Genomic DNA, 22281 nt, shown 5'->3' on the forward strand with positions numbered 1-22281 from the left:
GTAATGGTATTGGTAGTTGGCATGTTTAAAGAATGTAGTATTGGCAAAAATAGATAAAATCGGGATGATACTACCCCCCACTCTCATATACAACATATGTAGAATGATTTTCGTTTTTCTAACAAGCCTTTTGTCGAATAAAGCTGTCAGTGCATGAGTGCATGAGTTTTATATATACATATATATACATTAGAGTGATTCAAAAAAAAAAGTTTTTTTTTCGTTTCGTACTCGGAAAAATAGGTTCCTAGACACCTCTAAGAAAGCCTCTCCAAACATGAGCTTTAATTGTAACGGGAAGGTCCTCCTACATACAGTTTTCTATTTTTTCTTATTATCAGATAGAAAAATTTATATCTCGTTTCCAACTACTTGAAAAAATATCCTGTTTCTTAGATTTTGTAGGAAATTGAATGCTCTACCAAAAAGGTCTATTATGATTTTTTCGTAAATCCAAATGTTTAAAAGATATTAACAGTTAAACTTTGATTATTTTTGGGAAAATTTTTTATTTCTTTTGAATTTTATAACTCAATGAAAAAAAATTATTAAGAATGATGAAATTCATAGTTTGGTAGGAAATTTACTGCTCTATAAAAATGGTCTCATATGATTTTTCGATTAAGTTAAGCGTTTGCGAGATATTCATCGTCAAACATCAATGCATATTAAGGTGGATCAAAAAAAAAAAAAATTTTCGTTTGATACTCTGAAAAATAGGTTCCTAGACACCTCTAAGAAAGCCTCCCCAAAAACCTTTTTCATAATGATTTTTTTCATTGAGTTATAAAATTCATAAGAAATAAAAAAATTTTCCAAAAATAATCAAAGTTTAACTGTTAATATCTTTTAAACATTTGGACTTACGAAAAAATCATAATAGACCTTTTTGGTAGAGCATTCAATGTCCTACAAAATCTAAGGAACAATATATTTTTTTAAGTAGTTGGAAGCGAGATATAAATTTTTCTATCTGATAATAAGAAAAAATTGAAAACTGTATTTTGGAGGACCTTCCCGTTACAAATAAAAACTCATGTTTGGAGAGGCTTTCTGAGAGGTGTCTAGGAACCTATTTTTCCGAGTACGAAACGAAAAAAAAATTTTTTTTTTTGAATCACTCTAATATACATACATATATATATATGTATATACATATATATCAAGTTGAACATCTATAACTCGAACTCCTGAAGTCAAATTTCATACAGATTTCCTTCCATAACTCGAAGTCTCCCTTTTTTTTGTGGATTTGAGTGAGGAAAGTTCAACTATAATTCTAATTGCTTGGATTTCTATTTTCTGGTGGACATTTTGTTCCTTAAGGTGCTTCCCTGGAGTACAAAATGTTCGTTTGTACTCGAAATTATTACCATACGGTAGCTATTTGCGTACATATCTGACGACTTTCACTTAGTATGCATGCTAAGCGCGTCGTTAGCAAACATTAGGTCTATTATGGAAGCCTTATTTCCCTTTGAAAGGTATTTTATGTGCCATTGTTTAAAATCGTAAGGTTTATTTGACTCAAAAATTCCAGAATGAAGCGACCGCGATGATGTAGGTATACATCTACAACCATAAACAGTAGACCATGCCTTAAAATCTCCCGTTATATTTTGTTTCTGGTCTCTAGAGGAAAATCTTCAAATTTGCTAATCGTTGCGCTAGGACGAGCATAGCAGCCTACAAAATATATTTCTTGTATGTTCGCCCATGGCTTCCTTGGAGCGTGATGTGAAAGTTTGTCCTTTTCAGGACCATATTGCTGCCTTGCCCCTTATATCTTTAATCTTAGCGCTTTCTGAACGTTGAGAATATTGTTCGCCTAATTGGGCAACATCCATGTTTTCTTCTAGCACCGTCTGTTTTAGCAGGTATTATGCTGCAGCGCAGTGGTGTCTGAGGCACCATTAATGTGTTATTTTGTTCAGTAATTTTTGTTTTTCCACAAATCCAGGCGCTGCTAAAGGATTACTATGCCGAAATCGCGCATAACTTGCAGGTACTATTTATTACTTGTCGTACGACCCTTGGCAAAAACTCATGCTGCAAGACACTCCTACATCTTCACATTTGACCTATCTTGGAGCACTTTTTCTGATCTTAGCACATGCGGCAGCTTCTATTGATCCTCTGGAGCAGATCTGGGTCTGGCGGACTAAGTCAAACCTCTCCTGAGCAATATCAACAATGTTTGTGGTCGAAAGTGAGCAATTTTGGCACAAACTTCGCGGCAAACGGACTCATAGCCAAATAACTGGTTACAATCGAATGTAACCACGAGCCAATAGATATGTTAAGTTCTTCAGCGATTCCTCTGTATAGTAATAATAGTATTTTTTGATTATGAAATTATTATATCGTTCTAGAATTCAACTTTGCTGCAAATTTTCAAATACCTAATTCCAAAAGGTTAATATTATTATATGTGTAAGATTCCAGAAAACGACAAGTGCAAACAAGTTAATATGAAATTTACAAAAAATGGCATTAATTGCAAAAAGTGTACCGTCTCTCGATTCTAGTGCAGATTTATCTGGATTTGTTGAAAACCGCTAATATTGGAATTATTTATAATGCTGAGAATAAATCATAGAAAAGAGAAGACTCTACACCAGTTATGCCGACCTAGCGTATACTATAACAATTTTAATTTTAGAAGCTTCCAAAAAAATAAATGGCCAAAAGCTCAATTCATCCTTCCAGCTGCTCTAATGATTCAATTTACCAAAACGTGACACTTCATACAAAATGGTATTTAAATTCATGAAATTGACCTAAAAACCATTGAATAGAAAGGCCATTTTGCCGTTGCGACTTCTTGCTATGTAAAAACTGCGAAGCCCCCCCGCGCATCACAGGCAACACTCTTTCGACCATAAGCCCACAAAGCGCAACACTTTTGTGTTTTCTTTTCAAATTACACAGCATAAGCATAATACAATTTCACCGTCACACCAACGCACCCCTACACCCATTTGCCACCGCTTGCAAAAGCTTTATATACTCGTACATACATACATATACTTATATCACGTGCATAGTAGTGCACCTCTTGAATAACTCATTCGTGCGCTCATAACGGCTGTTAGCTCGCACATACATACATATAATACTTAGTAGTGGTGAATCCTTGCACTTGTCGTTTTGCAAAAACAATAGCACATCGCGTTGCAAGCAAACAACCAGCTGCAATAAGAACAAAGTGAACAACAACAACACAAAAATATATAGTTGCGACTGCTGCACCGATAAACAATGCGAACTAGCTGCCACTGCAACTCTGCCTCTTTTCCAGCTATTGTTTGTCACCGCTCGTGCATCCTTTCGGTGTGTTTCTACCTCGTCGTTTGAGCTCGCCGGAGCTACATTTCAAATGTTGGTGAGTTGCTGAGCCGATTTTCTTTACATCCGAGGGCAGTAATATTGCACAAATATAACGGTTTGGTTCACCAAATGGTTGTTTCAAGTATCATGGATTAATCGAGATAGTTATGGAGTTCCTTTAAGTTATCAGAATACCTATAAAATCTTATTAGAATGTAGTGAGATTATTGCAAATAGAATTAATTTTTCGAATTCAAAATTATTAAACATATTACAATTCTGTAACCATTGAAGCATTAACTAGAAAGCAATGAATGGATAAATTCTTGTGTAACCAAACATTTTATATGCTCGGATCAAAACTTTTAGGTGTTGACAAAACTTCATACGAAAAATGTTGCGAGAGAATTAAAAATTCATTATTCAACGAAAATTATATCAAAATCATCCTCAAACGAGGTACATATATCTGACATAAACTTAACCGAAGAGGCTAAATTGGATATATTGATTTGATCTTCAAGACGTCAACCAGAAGATCGGAATTAATGATATTAGGGATATGAAATTAAGACCAAAGTGTCATATTCAGCACTAAGTAAGTATAAGTTATATAGTAAGATTTGTTAACATAACGAAAATTACTATATGTCTTCTTCTTTATTGTCGTAGACACCTCTTACGAGGTTATAGCCGAGTTTACAACATCGCGCCAGTCGTTTCTCCCTTTTCGCTGTTTGGCGGTAATTGGAGATTCTAAGTGTAGACAGATCCTTCTCCACCTGGTCTTTCTAACAGAGTAGAGGTCTTCCTCTTCATTTGCTTCCCCCGGCGGGTACTGTGTCAAATACTCTGAAAGCTGGAGTTTTTTCACCTAATCAGACGACAAGACCTAGACAGCGTAGCCGCTGTATCTTAATCGACTGCGGTATTCACGGTTGCCAATGACCATAATCCTCTGTAGAACCGTTCTCTCGGAAACTCTTAACGCCGACTTATCAGATGTTGTCGGGGATGATTAGTGGCTTGTACAAGTAGAATTTGGTCTTTGTTCGTCGAGAGAGGAGTTTACTTCTCAATTGCCTCCTTAGTACGAAGTAGCACCTGTTGGCAAGAGTCATTCTGCATTGTGTCTTAAGGCTGACGTTGTTGTTGGTGTTAATGCTATAGACGACTTCGAAGCTATGACTGTCAACAGTGACGTGAGAGCCAAGTCGCGAGTGCAATGGCTGTATGTTTGATGGCAGGAGGTATTTCGTCATGCCCTCGATCACTACTAGACCAATTTGCTTCGCTTATTTGTCCAACCTGGAGAAACCTGGGAGTATCCTTGTCTGAAACCTCGTTCGGTATCGATCAACTCGGCGAAGTGCTTCTCGATCCTGGCAGAGCTTTTGGTATTGCTCAACGTCAGCTTACGCAGCCGTATTAGGTTTTCTGGGAAACAAAGTTCAGACAAATTGTCATAAAAGCAGTTCTTTTTGGTGCTGGCAAAAGCAGCTTTGAAATCGACGAAGAGGTGTTGTGTGTCGATCTTCCTTTCACGGGTCTCTTTCAAAATTAGGCGTATGTTGAAAATCTGGTCGTTCCGTTTGCACCCGTATTAGCCTCTTCCTTACATAGTTTTTGTTATTCGGAAACATGCGCTATTCTGTAAGTATGTAATAAGCACGTTTTTTGCCTTGTTCGCCCATTCTACTGAGTTCCAGCATTGTTTTAGCTGTTGCTTGCGCTCATACTTCAACACGTTATGTAAATATGGCTGTGTGTATTTTGAGTTATGAGTTCATGCGCATTTAGTCCAGTGGCTTTTGTTTGGATTCACTCCAAAAACTGCTCATTCATTTTGTTTTAATGCACACAAATAATACGTATGTATGTATGTATTTAAGGCTTGGTGCAGTTGCTGCCCATGTAAACTTCAGTATTTGAACATTAGTTCGAAACATGTACGTTTGTATGTGCTTCTTTGGAATTATGTCAGTACATGCAAATTTTGTGTGGCATATCCTGGCTGATTCCGACATAGTAGACTGAAAGGCAGCAAACTAATTTGACAATTTAAAACAAAACGGCGTATTTATTATGAAATTCTTCTGTTTGTTCTAATTCTTCTTAAGATTTATTTAACTTTAAAATATTATATTTAAATGACTCCATCAAGAGGAAATGATAATTGATTTGCTGAATTTAGATCATAATCCACTACTTTACTCATCTTTGGTTTTTGTCCTCTTATTTTCTTCTTTCCAGTGCATCGAACTGATTTTGTTATTTATTTCTGAATAGCCTCACATTGTTCGACAATACAATGTACAAACATATCTACTTCTTTATTCAATAACGGACGAACAGACCTTTAGACCTTCTACGGAATCGTTTTTATAATATTATTATGAGACATCGTAATTACTTAGGTAGGCATGGAATCGTGCCATCATGGGCTTAACTAGCGCTGGTTGAAACACTATCGTAGGACTTTATAATTTGGCTATCCCGTTTCATTGTTGCGCTCAAACCATTTGACGCTTTGAACCACTTAAATATATCCAGCTTTTTGTGGGCATTCAAAGTTTGGTGCCTGAGCGGTTCTAAGTATTTTATGTCGGGCGGACATTCACAGAGGAAGTGGAAACCAGTGAGCTTAAAGCGTTCATGCAGTTGAAGACTACGCTGCAATTATTCTGTGACTTCGACAACGCCATCAATGCCGCCTGGCTTCTATTATACTCGTATTATAACTTTCCGTGGGACAACACAGGTATTAATACTTTCGTTTGGAAGATGTTGGCTAAATTTGGTAAGCGGATAAAAAGAGAGGTCTCACGATCATAGGAGTAAACCCTCGCCCCTAAACCGCAATCTATTTTGAACCGTCGGTATAGACAAAGCTAGTATTCTCCTTCTCTAATAAACCTCTTCTCCATAAGCTTACCCGAAAATGATTACTGAAATCTAACATTGGGAGAATATAGAATGATTTTCTTATATTTAGCTAGTTCAGAATGGCGCTTTGTCTATAATATTTCAGGTTCCAAACTCTTAATTCCTTACTTTGATAGCAGAGCTTGCTGCAATTTTCCGTGTAAACACGTCTATGAACAGTTGATGCAGGAACACATTAAGCGCCTCGGTTGGACATGGTTTAATAGTTCCAGTGAACCGTGCACTTGCATCTTTGTATTCCATTTAATTTCCTGATATTATACGGTTTCTTTAATGCTGGCCACCCAACCAGTGCTCCATAATTTAGAATGGTCAAATGATGGCCGTATACATCTTTCTTCTTTTTCTTTATTGGCGTAGGCACCGCTTACGCGATTATAGCCAAGTTAACAACAGCGCGCCAGTCGTTTCTTCCTTTCGCTTCGTGGCGCCATTTGGATATTCCAAGCGAAACCAGGTCCTTCTCCACCTGGTCCTTCCAATGCAGTGGTTGTCTTCCTCTTCCTCTGCTTCCCCTGGCGGGTACTGCGTCGAATACTTTCAGAGTTGGAGTGTTTTCGTCCATTCGGACAACATGACAACATGACCTAGCCGCTGTCTTTTAATTCGCTGATATATCTCATACAGTTAATCGTTCCATCGAATGCGATATTCGCCGTGGCTAATGCGCAAAGGACCATAAATCTTTCGCAGAGCTTTTCTCTCGAAAACTCGCAACGTCGTCTCATCAGTTGTTGTCATCCTCCAAGCCTCTACACCAAATAGCAGGACGGGAATTATGGGTGACTTATAAAGTTTGGTTTTTGTTTGTCGAGAGAGGACTTTACTTCTCAATTGCCTACTCAGTCCAAAGTAGCACCTGTTGGCAAGAGTTAACCTGCGTTGGATTTCCAGGCTGACATTGTTGGTGGTGTGTATACTGGTTCCTAAATGACCGAAATTGTCTACATCTTCATAGTTATGACTGTCAACAGTGACGTGAGAGCCAAGTCGCGAGCGCGACGACTGTTTGTTTGATGACAGGAGATATTTCGTTTTGCCCTGGTTCACTGCCAGACCCATCTGCTTTGCTTCCTTGTCCAGCCTGGAGAAACCAGACCTAACGACGCGGGTGTTGAGGCCGATGATATCAATATCATCGGCATACGCCAGCAGCTGTACGCTCTTGAAAAATGATGACCCTATTTATTGACAAGTGGAGTTGACCAGTAAACTTAAAGCCATCACGCAGTAGAAGGCGACGCCGAAATTAATCTAGGGTTTAAGGCCGCAATTCCTGCTAAGTTTTCTTTGGCTGGTTCAATAGGCTATACACGCTTTATTTATTTGGGTTTTTATGTTAATATTCCAATTCAATTTGGTATCGATTTCAACCCCTAGGTATTTTGCCGTGGCGGACAGGGAAATTATTTTACCACACTTTTACTCTTCCTTCGTTATTATCTTTGCCAATGCAATGAATATTCGACTCATAAAATCGTGGATGCGCACAAAATACATCTGATCAAATTTGACCCGGACTAACAAAAAAAAAACACGAAATGTATTTTAATATAAATATTTATATTTGTTTGAACCAATTCAAGCACACCAATGCTTAATTCAATTTTTCATAAACTTCTTACGTATATCAGCCATGATTGGGTTGACCTTCAGTGTCTTCAGCAAATTTTACGGTTTCAGCTCATTTTTGGAGTTGACGTCATATTCATAAGCATATTTGATGTAACATTATGTTTTAATTTTTTGTCGCCTTTTGTACTTCGTTTTTCGTCACAAGTATTTATACGCCAGAATGTGGAGAAGATAATAAGACACCTTAAGTGAAGCTTGAATTTTTTGATTTTATCTGAGTTTCCACCATAAACATATGTTTTATAAAAATAAATAATGATACAAATAATCAAGATTGAAAATTTTTGGTAATAATATTCGTGTGTATGTTGCCTCTTTCAAATATTATATACATTTTTTATATACCAATTCCATATTTTATTCATAATAAAGCGTCCTTTTTATACACTCACTTCCGCGTTCTTAACTTTCACCACTTTCATCAAAGGCCACGTGCTTTCATCGTGAACACGCTAAACTCTAATCAATAGGCCGAATCATTGATTTTTTTGCCACGTTTCAAATACATCCATCATTCTATACACAGCAATGTAATCGAGAATTCACATTTCACTTCATTCGCTGATTGCCACTTTTCGACATAAACACTCGAATATGTATTCATATGTATGTGTATATACAGTATGCGCCCAAATTGAAACACGAACTTGAATGAACGAACTTATGTCAAAGGGGTAAAGTAATAAGTATTAGCTGTCTTCGATTGGCCGAACGTTGGAGAGTAGCGAATCGAACAAACAATACAACAATACAGCCGCTCTTTTGACATTTCTCTTCAGTAAGGCTTTCCATTTCATCGTCAAAAGATATTTATATTTTATTTATATATGCGATCCAACAACTAGTCGAAATTACCAAAATTTACTACCGAAATTGCGAGAAGATATTGGCCTACATCCAACAACAACTTGAAAATGATCTGGATTTTCATGGAATATTCATCTTCAGCGATGAGACTGATTTCTGGCTGAATGGCTTTATGAATAAGAAAAATATGCGTTATTGGTCTGGAAGCAAACCACACGTACTCCATGTGTTACCATTGCATCCCGAAAAAATTACGGTTTGGTGCGGTGGTTCTTCGGTGATGATCAAGACCGGCACATCACTGTCAATGGGAATCGCAACCGCTTAATAATAACCGAATAAATCGGACGAAACTTGGTTTTCAATAAGTCAATTGTCTTATTCGCTGTGTGGCCTGTGGCTCCGTGAAATTGCAGCAGTGCTGGCCTATTTATACTTGAAAAATAAAAGTCGAAAATTGAGTTCAGCGTCAGGACTTCTGCACGCGTGCCCGTGGAGGCGATGCAAAAGAAATCGAGTTCCATACATAATGGCACCGAATGTACTTTCACAGGAGTAAAGAATTTCATTTATATCCCAAACGGTTTCTGTTGTATATAACTTTTGTAGTGCTCTTATTGAGACCCAATGTATGATTTAATCGAATCAAAGACTGCCAATACTACATGCGAGTATAGCCAACTACCATATACGATATTTTATCCCACACAATATGTCAGTTTCTTTTCTCCGATATTTTTGGTAAGAAAACATGCCGTTGGTGAACCGCTGCAAAATCACCGCTCAAGAGTAATACTTTTAAAAGATGCCGTAAAATCTATTTTTTCTGTTTTTCCGTTTCATAGTTGAATGATAAGTTTCGTGTTTTAGTTTTGGCATCCACTGTATACGTCTATATACGGTTGGTTGAGTATGCTTATAGACTTACTTGTGATTTGTGATTGCCGAATTGTGGCGCTCTACATGATTTTCCATGCTGTGATTTTGGGCGCCAAAGAGTCGAATTCCCCACAGCAAATACACACAACTAAGCAAACACTCCCACTCATCCAATATGGTCACCATCGCTAAGAATTTGATGTGGGGGAACGTGGAAATCAAATATACATATTATGAAAGGTTTGAATGAATCGCTCGACTACAATTTGTGGCTTTTAATTAATGTGTTTAACTGGAGCAACATTTTATAAATAATTGGCAATTATTTCCACGAACTTTTTATTGCATTTTTGAACATGCTGCGGAGATTTACTATTCATTGCCAATCGATGCGAAAGAGCTTGAGGCGCAAAAATGTGGAAAATGGGGGAGTTGCCGTTCATTTACGTGCACGCAAAACCTTGAAAAATTCTACCAAATTGATAAGGACACTGCATGTGTTTGGACTTGGAAATTAATCTTGTTGAGGTCATAGATATTTACAATATGGGTAGAGGAGTATATATGTTATGTACTCTACTACTGCGGCGTATGAAAAATTGACTTGAAGTGAAATATATACAGTTTTATGTGTATAGTTTTGGATATGGTTAGTAAAGAGTTATAAATACTTGTACATAAAAAGTATCGATTAAAAAAAGCCTCAAATTTATGTCGTTTAATCAGCTGTTTAAAGCTCGTAAATAATTCCATTTGCTTATGGCACTTTAAAAATTCTTGAAATTGAATTTCCACAAACAATATTTTTATTTTTAATATATACTAAATATATATATATATATAGTATATATGTAAAAAAAACAATATATAAGGTCTAGCGAAATAAAATCTATGATTTCCCAATAAATAGCATAAAAAACAGATAGTTTTGTGAATACTTGGCTTATAATAACCCTATGGTTTTTGGTGTGATTGGCGGAAAAAAATATACTGCGAGCTGTTAACTTACGTCCAAACTCTTAATTCAGAGGTATACTACCAATAATTCAACCAAGCAGTCGCCCAGAAACGATCAGCTTTGGCTAATAGGAAAGGAAATACGTTCTATCAGGTCAACAACTGGCCAAACAAATCGATAATAAATCGCCATAAGTTCCGGGAGCTTCGATACATCCAACTTATTATTCGAACCTGGCGCCAAGTGATTACTAAAATCTGTCAATTCACTATCGAGCCAGTCTAAATACATTAGTGCATGCATTTTTGTTGATACGTAGCATATTGAAGTTTTTTCTTCATAACAAAAATCAGCCCATACCATTATAGAACCTCCGCCATGTATTAAACGGAGACAAGTGCGCAGAAGGTTCTGTGTATGGTGCCAATATCTCTTATACCCATATTCTTCTTCTTTACTGCCGTAGAAGTTAACGACAGTGAGTCAGTCGTTTCTTCTTTTCGTTATTTGCCATGTGCAGCCGGGCCCTGGTCTTTGTTCGTCGGGAGAAGTCTTTACTTTGAAATTACTTCAACGATGACATGCGAGCCAAGTGGCGAATGCGATGACTGTTTCTTTGAGCTGGTTGAAGAAATCATACGATCGATCGTATCGAACGGTTCGGAAAGGTCCCTCCCGATTCTGACAGTAGGCTTCAGTCTTTCATACACTACGCACGATAAAACCTTACGTGCGATATTAAGGAGGCGTATCCCACGGTAATTGGCGAAGATTGTGGGGTCCACATTTTTTGGATTGTTTTAAAGCACACTTACGTTCCGACCATAACTTGAAAGGTGATGCATTAATTTTGTCAATTCTTCGCCGCCGTATTTGAATAGCTCGGCCGGCAATCCATTGGCCCCTACCTCTTTGTTCTTCCATCCTTTGAAGAGTTTTTTTACTAATTGCATTTCTATTACGGTTTAGTATTGTGCAAATTTCTATTATTTCCATACCACGGTCACACAAACCTAGTGCTCGTCCCAGTTCAAACTTCGAAAGGTTTATTCCACGCGGCATATTTGACCACAAATACGAAACGATTTACAAGAATTATATTTTACTTTGAAATTATTCACTTACTTTCAGATTCACAGTTATTTGTTTGAAGAACTCAATTCTAAACGCGTCTCTAACTAAGAATTCGTTCTGACTACAGTAACGGAGTTGCCACCATACTAAAATAGCTTCAATTTTTAAATTATTCCAATTATGGAAAAGGTTTTTGAGAAGATATTATCTATTAATTATGCTATCCAAATGTAAAAAAATTCGTTTTTTTTTTGAATATTTAGACTCGAATATCGCTTAAACTTGTTTGGGAGCCAAAGTATTCAAGTTCACAGGCTCAGTTCTCTAAAACAATGCTTCAGACTCATAGAAAGAATTTATAAATATTAAGTCAATAACAGAAAACAGTGTAACCTCTTTCCGATTTCTTTCAGTGCATGTCAGAAAAAATCGCTTGCTGAACTAAGAGGATGACAGCTGAAGTTATGGCTACAGATACAAATTGGGACCCCGGTAAGTACGAAATATTCGAGATATCTTTTAGTTTATTTTAGATTATTGTATTCTCAAATCCGCTTTTCCCATATATCCTTTATTTGTGATTAACTAAGAACGATAAAAATATTTTAATCACAAGTATCACACTGCAAAAATGTTATGCAAGCACGGAAAGTTCCGCTAACTTTTTCCACCCTCTTTGCACACTGCACAACCCCTGCTCCTTTCTGGTTGCTTAGTGTCATAACATGTTTTTCTTCTCTTCCACGCTAAAACTGACTGCAGCACTATCGAAACTCATAACATCACTGAAGGAGGCGGAAAATCTCTCCAATGACCAGGAAATCGACTTCCTTAAAGCCTTGCTCGAATCAAAGGAGCTCAATGCGCTTGTCAATGTACACACGAAAGTGGCCAAAGTGGGTCGAGACGATCGACTGGCGCCAGTACTCTCCACTTCCGGACAGGTAAAATTATCGCCCAATAACTAGCGCACACACATACTTATGTATATAGATAAAGAAAAAATTCAAATTCACGAAATGCTTCTGCTGCAGATACTGTACGAAGTGCTGGAGCAGTTATCGCAACGCTGCCACCTGAACGAGGAATGCAAAGAGGCCTTTCATTTGTTGCAAGAACCGCATTTACAAGTGAGTTCTGCCAGCTTCATTTTATGCAGCACAGCTTGCATGATATCACATATGTTTGTATGTGTGTATGTTTTTGTTGTTTCTAGAGCCTTTTATATGCACACGATGCCATTGCGCAGAAGGACTTCTATCCGCATCTGCCGGAAGTACCCATCGAAATGGATGAGGATGAGGAAACAATTAAAATCGTCCAACTGGTGAAGAGCAACGAACCGTTGGTAAGTGAGCCGCTCAACCTGCTATTATTGAAAAAATTTTATATAAAAAAACTGAAATTTGCTGTTAAATCATTTCACCCGCATCGCTTCATCACAAGCCACCAAAGATTTCAAACAATAAACGAAATTAACATAGTTTCTTCAGCAATGCATTCGTTTACCAATATCATCGACAATTTTATCGACATTTCATGAAGGCAACGGCCTGTGGCATCAATGCTCCCACACAATACTCACCGGCAAACACATAACCTCACTCAACTCTTATATCTACATTTCTACACTCTCGCAGTTTAGGATATCGCGAAGCTTCTCTCTGCTTTCTTTGTTCATCGCTTTTGTTATTGTTAGTGCTATTTGTATTTGTTAACACAATCTTTATTTATTTTAACTGCATAAATTACTCAGTTTATTTGGATCGGTTCAACGCCATACACTAAAAGCAATTTTATTGGTCTACGAAAGAGTCGAGAAAGCGTACAAGTAATTTTTAAATTATTTCAAAACTGTTTTGATGATATGCTTTACAAATAATTTGGGAGGATTGGGAGTTATCACTCATTTAACTCACTCTCTCATAGGTTCTAATATCGGACCCTTTTCAATTTTGGGCGTAAAAGGAATCCTTTGGAATATTCAAAATTACACATAATTATTTTTTATTGAGATTCGGCTCAAACAGCATAAGACATTAAACTATTATAACGGGTTATCCAAGTAGATGTACTTTTCTCAATAGCCTTTTTTTGACAGATCAAGGGTGAGTTGTGCCAAGCTGTCACATTAGTTTTGTTCAGTATTCTTTGGCATTTTACAATGGAAAGACTTAGGCTTGATTCATTCAACTTTATTACGAAAATTCACCTTTAGTAAAGAATGTATTTCGACGCTTCGCTCAACTTCTGGTCAATATAATAGCCCTACAGAGCGTACTATTCGCAACACCATCAGCCATTTTGAGACCCAGCATTCATTATTGGGCCGAATAGACCATGTCCAGCACGCAGTGAAGAAAATGTAACAGCCGTAGCAGAAAGTGCACACGAAAACCATAGAAAGTCAACCAATCAACATAGCATCGTTCTATGGGCTCTTGAAAATTTTTAAGAAAAATCGACGTTTTCGAGCCAAATTTCATTCAGCGACTAGACCCATTTCTGGCTCAATGGATATGTAAACAATAAAAATTTCCACATTTGGGGCGAATAGCAAGCTGAAGAGCTGCCATTTCATCCAAAAAAAAACGATTTGGTGTGGTTTGCTCTTCATATTTCTTCAAAAATGATACCGGTGAGAACGTAACCGTCAATATCGACCGTTATCGCGCTGTAATAACCGACTATTTGATGGCTAAAATAGAAGCTCGTGATCTCGGCGCCATTTGGTTTCAACAAAACCGCGTCACATCCGACACATCGCACCAATCAGTGGATTTATTGAGAGAACACTTCGATTAGCAGATAATTTCACGTTTGAGCCGGTCGATAGGTCATCTAAGATCGTGTGATATCACACAGTTAGACTTTTACCTGTGGGGATATGTAAAATCTAAAGTCTATGCTGACAATCCCGCTTCGATGCAGGCCTTGGAGCAAAACATCACCCGTGTCTTTCTTTACCAGTGTCTTTCTTTACCCTCGAACGAGTCATCGAAAATTGGACTTCACGGATGGACCATCTGAGATGTAGTTGCGGCCAACATTTAAAAGAGATAATCTTCAAATAATAAATGGCAAAGAATGTTCTTTCCAATGATAATAAACATTCCCCATTAGATTTGAAGTTTTTGTGTTTTTCCTTTAAAAAAGTAGGGAGCCTCGAAATAGATCGCCCTTTAAATTTACAGAATTTGTAAACTATGTTCCGGAATAAGTATGTTCATATTTGGGGCCGAAAATGGGTAAAGTCGATCCATGAACTATCGAAGTCCTCGCATACCCTTCACAATTTAGCTGCAGAAGCTTTCAATCTAAAACATTTAAAAATTACTTGTACTCTCAGTAATACAACATATTCTTAAATAAGAAGTATTTGAAGAATTAAAAAAAAATAGGTATTCATTCCTTAGCTCTTCTTTTATTACTACTTTAAAGTATTTGACGAATTAAAAAAAAAAGGTATTCATTTCTTAGCTCTTCTTTTATTACTACTATAAATTTCAGCACTGCTTTCACCTCACAAAAACAAAAACAATTTTTATGGTGTCTTCTACCATTATTTACAAAACAACTTTAAGAGAACAACAAAACTATTTCTTCAGTCATATACCCACATTTGAGTATAATCAACAGTTACACTTGTAAAAACCCGAACACTTCTCATCATCGCCTTTTCTTGTACAAATCTATGTGTATTCGCAAATATTTTTTTCCAAAAAGTATGCTCACTCTCAGTATATTGCTAATGTTGAAACGTTCATCAAAAAGTTTAAATATATACTACTTTTGTGTATTGTAAAAAATGCAAAAACAAAAATATGTGATTTTTTATCGAAATTTGTACTTCGTGTATTTCACACACATTCTCTCTCACTCCAAACCACAGTCAGGAGCACAAAGTGCGGAACCGATTGTTGTAAGTAATTGTCTTTAAGAACAAGTAATGTGTACTTTATGTAATTTAAAACTCCTGCATACACATACTATATGTACATATATCGATGTCTGTTCCCGCTAACTTTTGCTGTATTTTAAACTATTATTATAAACTATTCGAAACACACATACCATACATACATATGAACATACATACATCCGAGTCGTAGGTGCACCGCCGTCAAAAACATGCATTCAAAAGAAAAAGGATATTCGAGTTTTGGAGTGTGAAAATGTCACATGGAACCGAATTTAGCAAATAACTTTGTTTCAATTTTGTTAGTACGAAGATTTATATACATATAAGCACGTTAACTTCGGTTGCACCGAAACTATAATACGTCCAACAGGTGTATTGCTTATGGCATAAAAGGTTATGAAACCCCTTGTCTTGTCTTGATTTGAACTGATCAGTTAAATGTCAGCTTTGTACTACAGTGCACAGTGGATGAAGTAATTAATAATTTTTTGTTTTGATTTTATAGAAACATTTTATTTTTTTACAGTAATTTACAATTTATGATGACAAATTCTTTGTTCGATATTTTTATCCATTGTAAAAATCGCACTACTGAGGTCTACCGACTTAAGCAGCTGCTGTAAAGATCGCGTCAGATCGCGCTCATATTTTGTAAAGTAATTAAGGACAGTCCTATCAACTCACCAGCGGGACTTTTCAGTTAACCTGCTACATCCTTCAATAATCAAAATATTATGGTGAAATGGAGGCATGCAGAACCACACATATATGCTAACGAAAACATCTACAGTTTCGCTTAAAAATATTCACAGAGCAAAGTTTGCGATTACTCTAAACCTTCGTATGAAATTGACGTCTACGCCGGTTGCTTCGGAATCCCATGTGGGGTTATGGAATGAGTATTTTATTATCACATTCCAAATTCGAACAGTTGAATTAAACCGTGCCACATTGGTCATTTCGTTCGTTGTGCAGTAGTCAGATTTGAACAAGATGCTTGGAGATTGCAGCGATGTCTAGGTTATCTGTGCCGAATTTGGGGGATTAATTAAATCAAATAAAAAAGTTTTCCTTACTAGGACTTGAGTTGGATCGGTCTGTTTGTTAGGCAAATATAAGTTATTGTGGTCCGATGTCGGCGATTCCAAATGAGCAAGTTCTTTGGGAGAAAGAAAGATGCGCGAAATTTCAGATAGGTTCCACAAAAACTGAGGGACTCCTTCGCGTACACACAGGCAGATATGACTAAATCGAATCAGCTCGACATACTGAACATTTATGTAATTATTTTATGAGGTCTGTGACTTTTCCTTTTGAATGTTACAGCCATCGTGGCAAACCTAATGTGGGCGGCGTCGAGATTCGTATCTATAATATATTCGGCTAATCTATAGGAGATAATTTTTATTTTTAAAAACACCCTTTCATCCACAATTCTCTCGACGTTATCGATATTAACTTGGAAAATACAACTATTCTTTAATTTCACGACGCCAAATTTAGCTTTTTTTATACTTAACTGCATGAGTTTTCTATCTACACACTCTCAAACTTCTTTGCAACATTTCCAGTAATTCTATAGCTTTTTCCTTGTCTTACATCTTCTAAAAACAAAACAGATAAAGTCTATTCTTTGGTCGATTTCTCGATGCTACTTCGTCACTGGAAGTCAGCTATTTCTCGATTAAATGAGATTTAAGGACACGACAAAAGGCGATTGGAAAAACAACAGGCAGGGTAGATTAAAAAAAAACAAGGATTAAACTTTCTTTCAAAGTAGGTCTCATCGGTTATTTATTTTCAGTAACCCTTCTTTTGAGAACAGAAAAAAAGGATAAGAGTATCCAAAGAATATGATATGAAAATTCGGAAACAATTTCAAGCCCAATTTATCTAGCCATCTTTTCAATGATTTGATATGCTTTGATTCATTGTGAGCTCATACGGCAACCCTTTTTGGGCAATACTTTTCTTGGCTTCTTTAAAATATCGGCTATATTAGATGACTAAATTTTACAATCAAACAAAATTACTTGTATTTTATGGATTTGTTCTATATTTTTGGCAGAAACTACCTCTTTGGCTTTCATCTAGTTTGTACGGAATTTAGCAAAGCCTTTGAATTGTTATTCGCCGAACCAATTATCCGACAGCAGTGAAATTTATAAATTGAGTTGCAGGTTAGGTCTTAGTAGAAACCAGGAACTTCAATTTTAATGGTTCAGTCTCGAGAAGCGACCTGATATATAACTGTTATGAACCTAAATTGTTCAAGGTTCCACTGCACTTCCGCCTTCAGACTGCATGTGCTGCATCTCATCTACATCTTGGCTCTGAACCCAAATCGTTAATTTTACATATTTAATTACAACAATTACTTTATCCACTTAAATTTATTACATTTATTATTATTGCCCCATAAACCAATAAGAACACCATTAGCAATTACACCCGAGGCCAGATGTACATATATACCCACCCACATCCACTACCCGAAAAAAAAATTTATTTCAAACACACGAGTACATTTACATCTTTCGATGTCGTAATTTATGTGCGTTAAGTATTTTGAAAATTTACACTTACCTAATTTGTTTACACCACGGTGAATTGCTAGTTTTCGTGTTGCAAATATTTTCGAAAGCATTTTCAAATCCTAAGCGCATACGCCAGACCAATTTACTTAGCATGCAATTAAATTTTAGGGCGCAACGATAAAAACGGACGAGGAGACTGGAAAGATAATTATAGCGCGCATTATGCACGGCGGCGCCGCCGATCGCTCCGGACTGATACATGTGGGCGATGAGGTGATCGAGGTGAACGGCATAAATGTGGAGGGGAAAACGCCCGGAGATGTGCTAAGTATTTTGGTGAGTTGCGAAGACCGACATATGACGGAACGAATTAGATTTCAAATTATTTCTTTTGTGCAGCAAAACTCTGAGGGCACGATCACCTTCAAATTGGTGCCATCGGATGGCAAGGGCGGCCAGCGTGAGTCCAAGGTGCGTGTACGTGCGCATTTCGACTACAATCCCGAAACAGATCCCTACATACCCTGCAAAGAGGCGGGACTGGCATTTCAACGAGGCGATATTTTGCATATTGTATCACAGGTAAGAACAAATATACGATGGTATTTGTACTGTATCAAAAACAAACTTTTCTCTCACTGCAGGACGACGCCTATTGGTGGCAGGCACGTAAGGAGTCGGAACGCACTGCCCGCGCTGGGCTGATACCCAGTCGTGCGCTGCAAGAGCGGCGCATTATCCACGAACGTTCGCAAATGGAGACGAATGATGCCGATTCAAAGAGTGAGTTAGCTTTATGCATTGCACATACCTACAACAATTTATTTATTTAAATGTTCTAACAAAAAATCACTCTTTACTAAACTAAATAACTCGTGAATTCCAAAACTTTTTTTCAATAATATTCACTTTGCATGATCTTTTGTGTGTTTGTGTATGTGGGTGCACAACTTACCGCCATTTTCATCATCAACGTTCGCATCATCATTATCCACAAACAATTTGACCACTAAATTCCTTTCGACCAAAAAATCGAAAAACTAAAATCTAACGCATCAACTTCAAATAACCGCCATCAGAGGGCTCTTGCGCTTCCATATGCACCACCCCGCCTGGTACACCCATATTGCATTCTAGCAGTAGCACTTCCTCATGCCGTCAGCCCAAAACTAAAAAGATTATGTACGATTTGACAGAGAACGATGACTTTGATCGTGAAATGATCGCCACCTATGAAGAGGTTGCCAAATTATATCCACGTCCGGGCGTCTACCGTCCAGTTGTGCTGATCGGCGCACCAGGCGTGGGTCGCAATGAGCTGAGGCGTCGCCTGGTAGCGCGCGACCCCGAAAAGTTTCGCAGTCCAGTGCCATGTAAGACATTACTAACTGAAATCGTTTGAGATTTACAAAATTATTTATGTCTTCTATATTTCAACAGACACCACACGTCCAATACGCACCGGCGAGGTCGCAGGACGCGAATACATATTTGTGGCACGTGACAAAATGGAGGCCGATATCGCTGCTGGCAAATTTATCGAACATGGTGAATATAAGGGTCATTTGTATGGCACTTCCGGCGAGAGTGTCAAATCCATTGTGAATGCCGGCTGTGTTTGCGTGCTCAGTCCACATTATCAAGCGATTAAAGCGCTGCGCACGGTACAAACGAAACCGTTTATAATCCATATAAAGCCACCAGAATTTGATGTTTTGAAAAAATCACGCACGGAGTCGCGAGCCAAGTCCACTTTCGACGAGAGTAATGCTCGTGGTTTTACGGTAAGTATAACGGAGAAAAGTGGGAGATTAAATATTAGGTGAAAACAGATAGGAGTATTTCTTATAGTTTAATTGTAGTACAGTTATTTGCTGAGAAATTTATCTATTATACAAGTATTATACCTAAGTTAGTGTAGAGATCTCCTAGAAAGCTTTCTTTAAAATAAATTCATGTCAAAATAATAAGTTGGATAGAACAGCACAGTAGCACCGCACCAGATCCGAGTTCTAAGAAACTGCCAAAAGCTTTTTTCTCAATTATAATGCCCACAATTCATTTCTGCGATGAAAAAACTTTAATAAGATTTCATTAATTGAAACATTAAGCAAACTAACTCTTTATTAAGTAAAAGTATTAATTACCTACAAATATGCCGCAAACATTTTTTTATTTGTCCTCCCGGAAATCGAGACAAGCCGTTTTTAACGCTAAACAGTTTAACCACTCCTTGTCTCTTTCCAAGTCACTAGTCAATTATTTTTCATTCAATATTTTTTTTTGCCAATTTGTTGCAACCTGCTACGTTTTTTTTTTATTTTTTCGGTTTTTAAATTTTTTACAACAACAAAAATATGTTATGTTAGCTGTAGATGAGTCTCCGCCATTATTTTGGAATTTAAAACTAAATAGGTTGGCAACCACTGAATGCCGAACAAAGCTTTTGCCAAAGCTTAGCTAAGTTACAAACCTCCTCAAACAGTTAAGGTAGCAAACAAAATGTTAAGCTTTGAATGAGAACAAAACGAAAATCAAATATTTTTAACTAAAGCTAAAGACCATTTTACCATTTAGGACGAAGAATTCAACGACATGCTTAAATCAGCCGAACGCATCGATTTCCTTTATGGTCACTTCTTCGACGAAGTCATCGTGAACGACGATCTGCTAACGGCTTTCGAACAGCTGATGAATGTAGTGCAACGTTTGGAGAATGAGCCGTTGTGGGCGCCCGCCGCCTGGGTGCAATAAAATGGCTAAACTGGCCGTGGAAACAGAAGGAACAACCAGAAAAAGACAAACACTGCTGATGAATATGCTAAAAACAAATGCCAATAACCAATAACACAAATATAATATACACATACATACATATACAATAATACATGCATACATGCATACATACATACACATGCAATAAATACCTAATTTTAATTATTAAAGCAAAAAGTAAAAACCGTTTAATGAATTTGACATAAAAACACCAAAATATATGTAGAAAAAAAAACATTTTTGAATAGTTTCCGAATATTTTGAATTTTTTAAGCATAAACAAAAATGTATGAAACAAAAGCGGAAGTAAAGATTTCAAGTTGGCGTGGGATGTTTCCAAGAACCCCTTCAAAGAAATGTAAGTAGCTGATGAATGCAATAAAGAATGTAGAATATGCGTAACTCATACTTATATAAATATATGTATGTATATACATATGTACATACATAAACTCCACACAAAAAAAACTGTATATTCCAAACTGAAATTACTAATGTACAATATTTAGAAAAAAAATCAACTTCTCCGTGTCTGTACACAATTAAAACATAATTTCAGTGTTGCCAACTGCATCAAAAATCATGTGTATGTAAAGTAATTAAATTAAAGAACAAAACATTGTGCAAACATCCTACAAAAAAATACTACCGATTTTGAAGTTATCGCTGAATTTTCGTCAATGTAGTTAATGAAATTCTAAATATAAAAATGTAAGTAAAATAATTCTGTTTTGCAAAAATATATATATTATATTAAATAAATTATTATATTAAATAAATTGTATTACAAATGCATAAAAAACTATAAAATTTTAATCAGAAATATTTTCCTTAAATTTTGTTATAATTTTAGTTCGCTTTTTCTACTTTGAAACTCAACTAGCGCAAGTAAATAACATTTCTAAGCAGCAAATGTCTTTAATGTCATAATATTTGCTGTCAAACGAATATTTGTTAGTTAAAATCTTTTTCTTCACTGCTGAAATGCAAATACATATAGTAAATATATAATTTATATTAGCTATACTTTGAAACTGCCTAAACAATTAATACATTTTTAATATCTAAAAAGATTATATTTAGCACTCTCTCCAGGAATTTAAGTAATGCTATCGCTGTAATTTTGAAAAAATATATTAAAAGCAAAAATTATCAATTTTCAAGTTATGCTATTCATATTGTATGTCTATGTCCTAAGCCGTTATTTTAACCCTTAAATGCTTGCCTGAATACAGACGACCTTTCCAGCATTCACAATTTTCAAAACCCTTTCCACATACTTATTATAATAATTGTTTATGTATTTTTATCTGCTAATATTTGGAAAATTTGTTATTAAAAGAAATAATTATCTTAAATTTATTGTCATTTTAAATTTTAAAAATTTAAGATAAATTTTTCGAAAATTTTATAAAAAA

At 36.4% G+C, this 22281-nt stretch overlaps 1 protein-coding gene across 4 annotated transcripts in view; it reads left to right on the forward strand.

The window, feature by feature from the left end:
* Positions 1–20979, forward strand: part of LOC120772153 (MAGUK p55 subfamily member 7) — a 35482-nt gene extending 14503 nt beyond the window's left edge. The window contains exons 2-12 of one of the 4 annotated variants that reach the window (XM_040100584.1): positions 12043–12121; positions 12392–12573; positions 12664–12759; positions 12846–12977; positions 15522–15551; positions 18257–18424; positions 18488–18670; positions 18733–18871; positions 19168–19461; positions 19529–19872; positions 20666–20979. In XM_040100584.1, the coding sequence (XP_039956518.1) occupies positions 12079–12121; positions 12392–12573; positions 12664–12759; positions 12846–12977; positions 15522–15551; positions 18257–18424; positions 18488–18670; positions 18733–18871; positions 19168–19461; positions 19529–19872; positions 20666–20842 (1788 nt within the window). In that variant the 5' untranslated portion in view covers positions 12043–12078 and the 3' untranslated portion in view covers positions 20843–20979. The remainder of the gene's footprint in view (positions 1–12042; positions 12122–12391; positions 12574–12663; positions 12760–12845; positions 12978–15521; positions 15552–18256; positions 18425–18487; positions 18671–18732; positions 18872–19167; positions 19462–19528; positions 19873–20665) is intronic. The other 3 variants (XM_040100586.1, XM_040100585.1, XM_040100588.1) reach the window with 3 other exon arrangements.
* The last annotated feature ends 1302 nt before the right edge of the window (positions 20980–22281 follow it).

Source organism: Bactrocera tryoni, chromosome 3 (assembly GCF_016617805.1).
Source record: "Bactrocera tryoni isolate S06 chromosome 3, CSIRO_BtryS06_freeze2, whole genome shotgun sequence".
NCBI lineage: Eukaryota > Metazoa > Arthropoda > Insecta > Diptera > Tephritidae > Bactrocera > Bactrocera tryoni.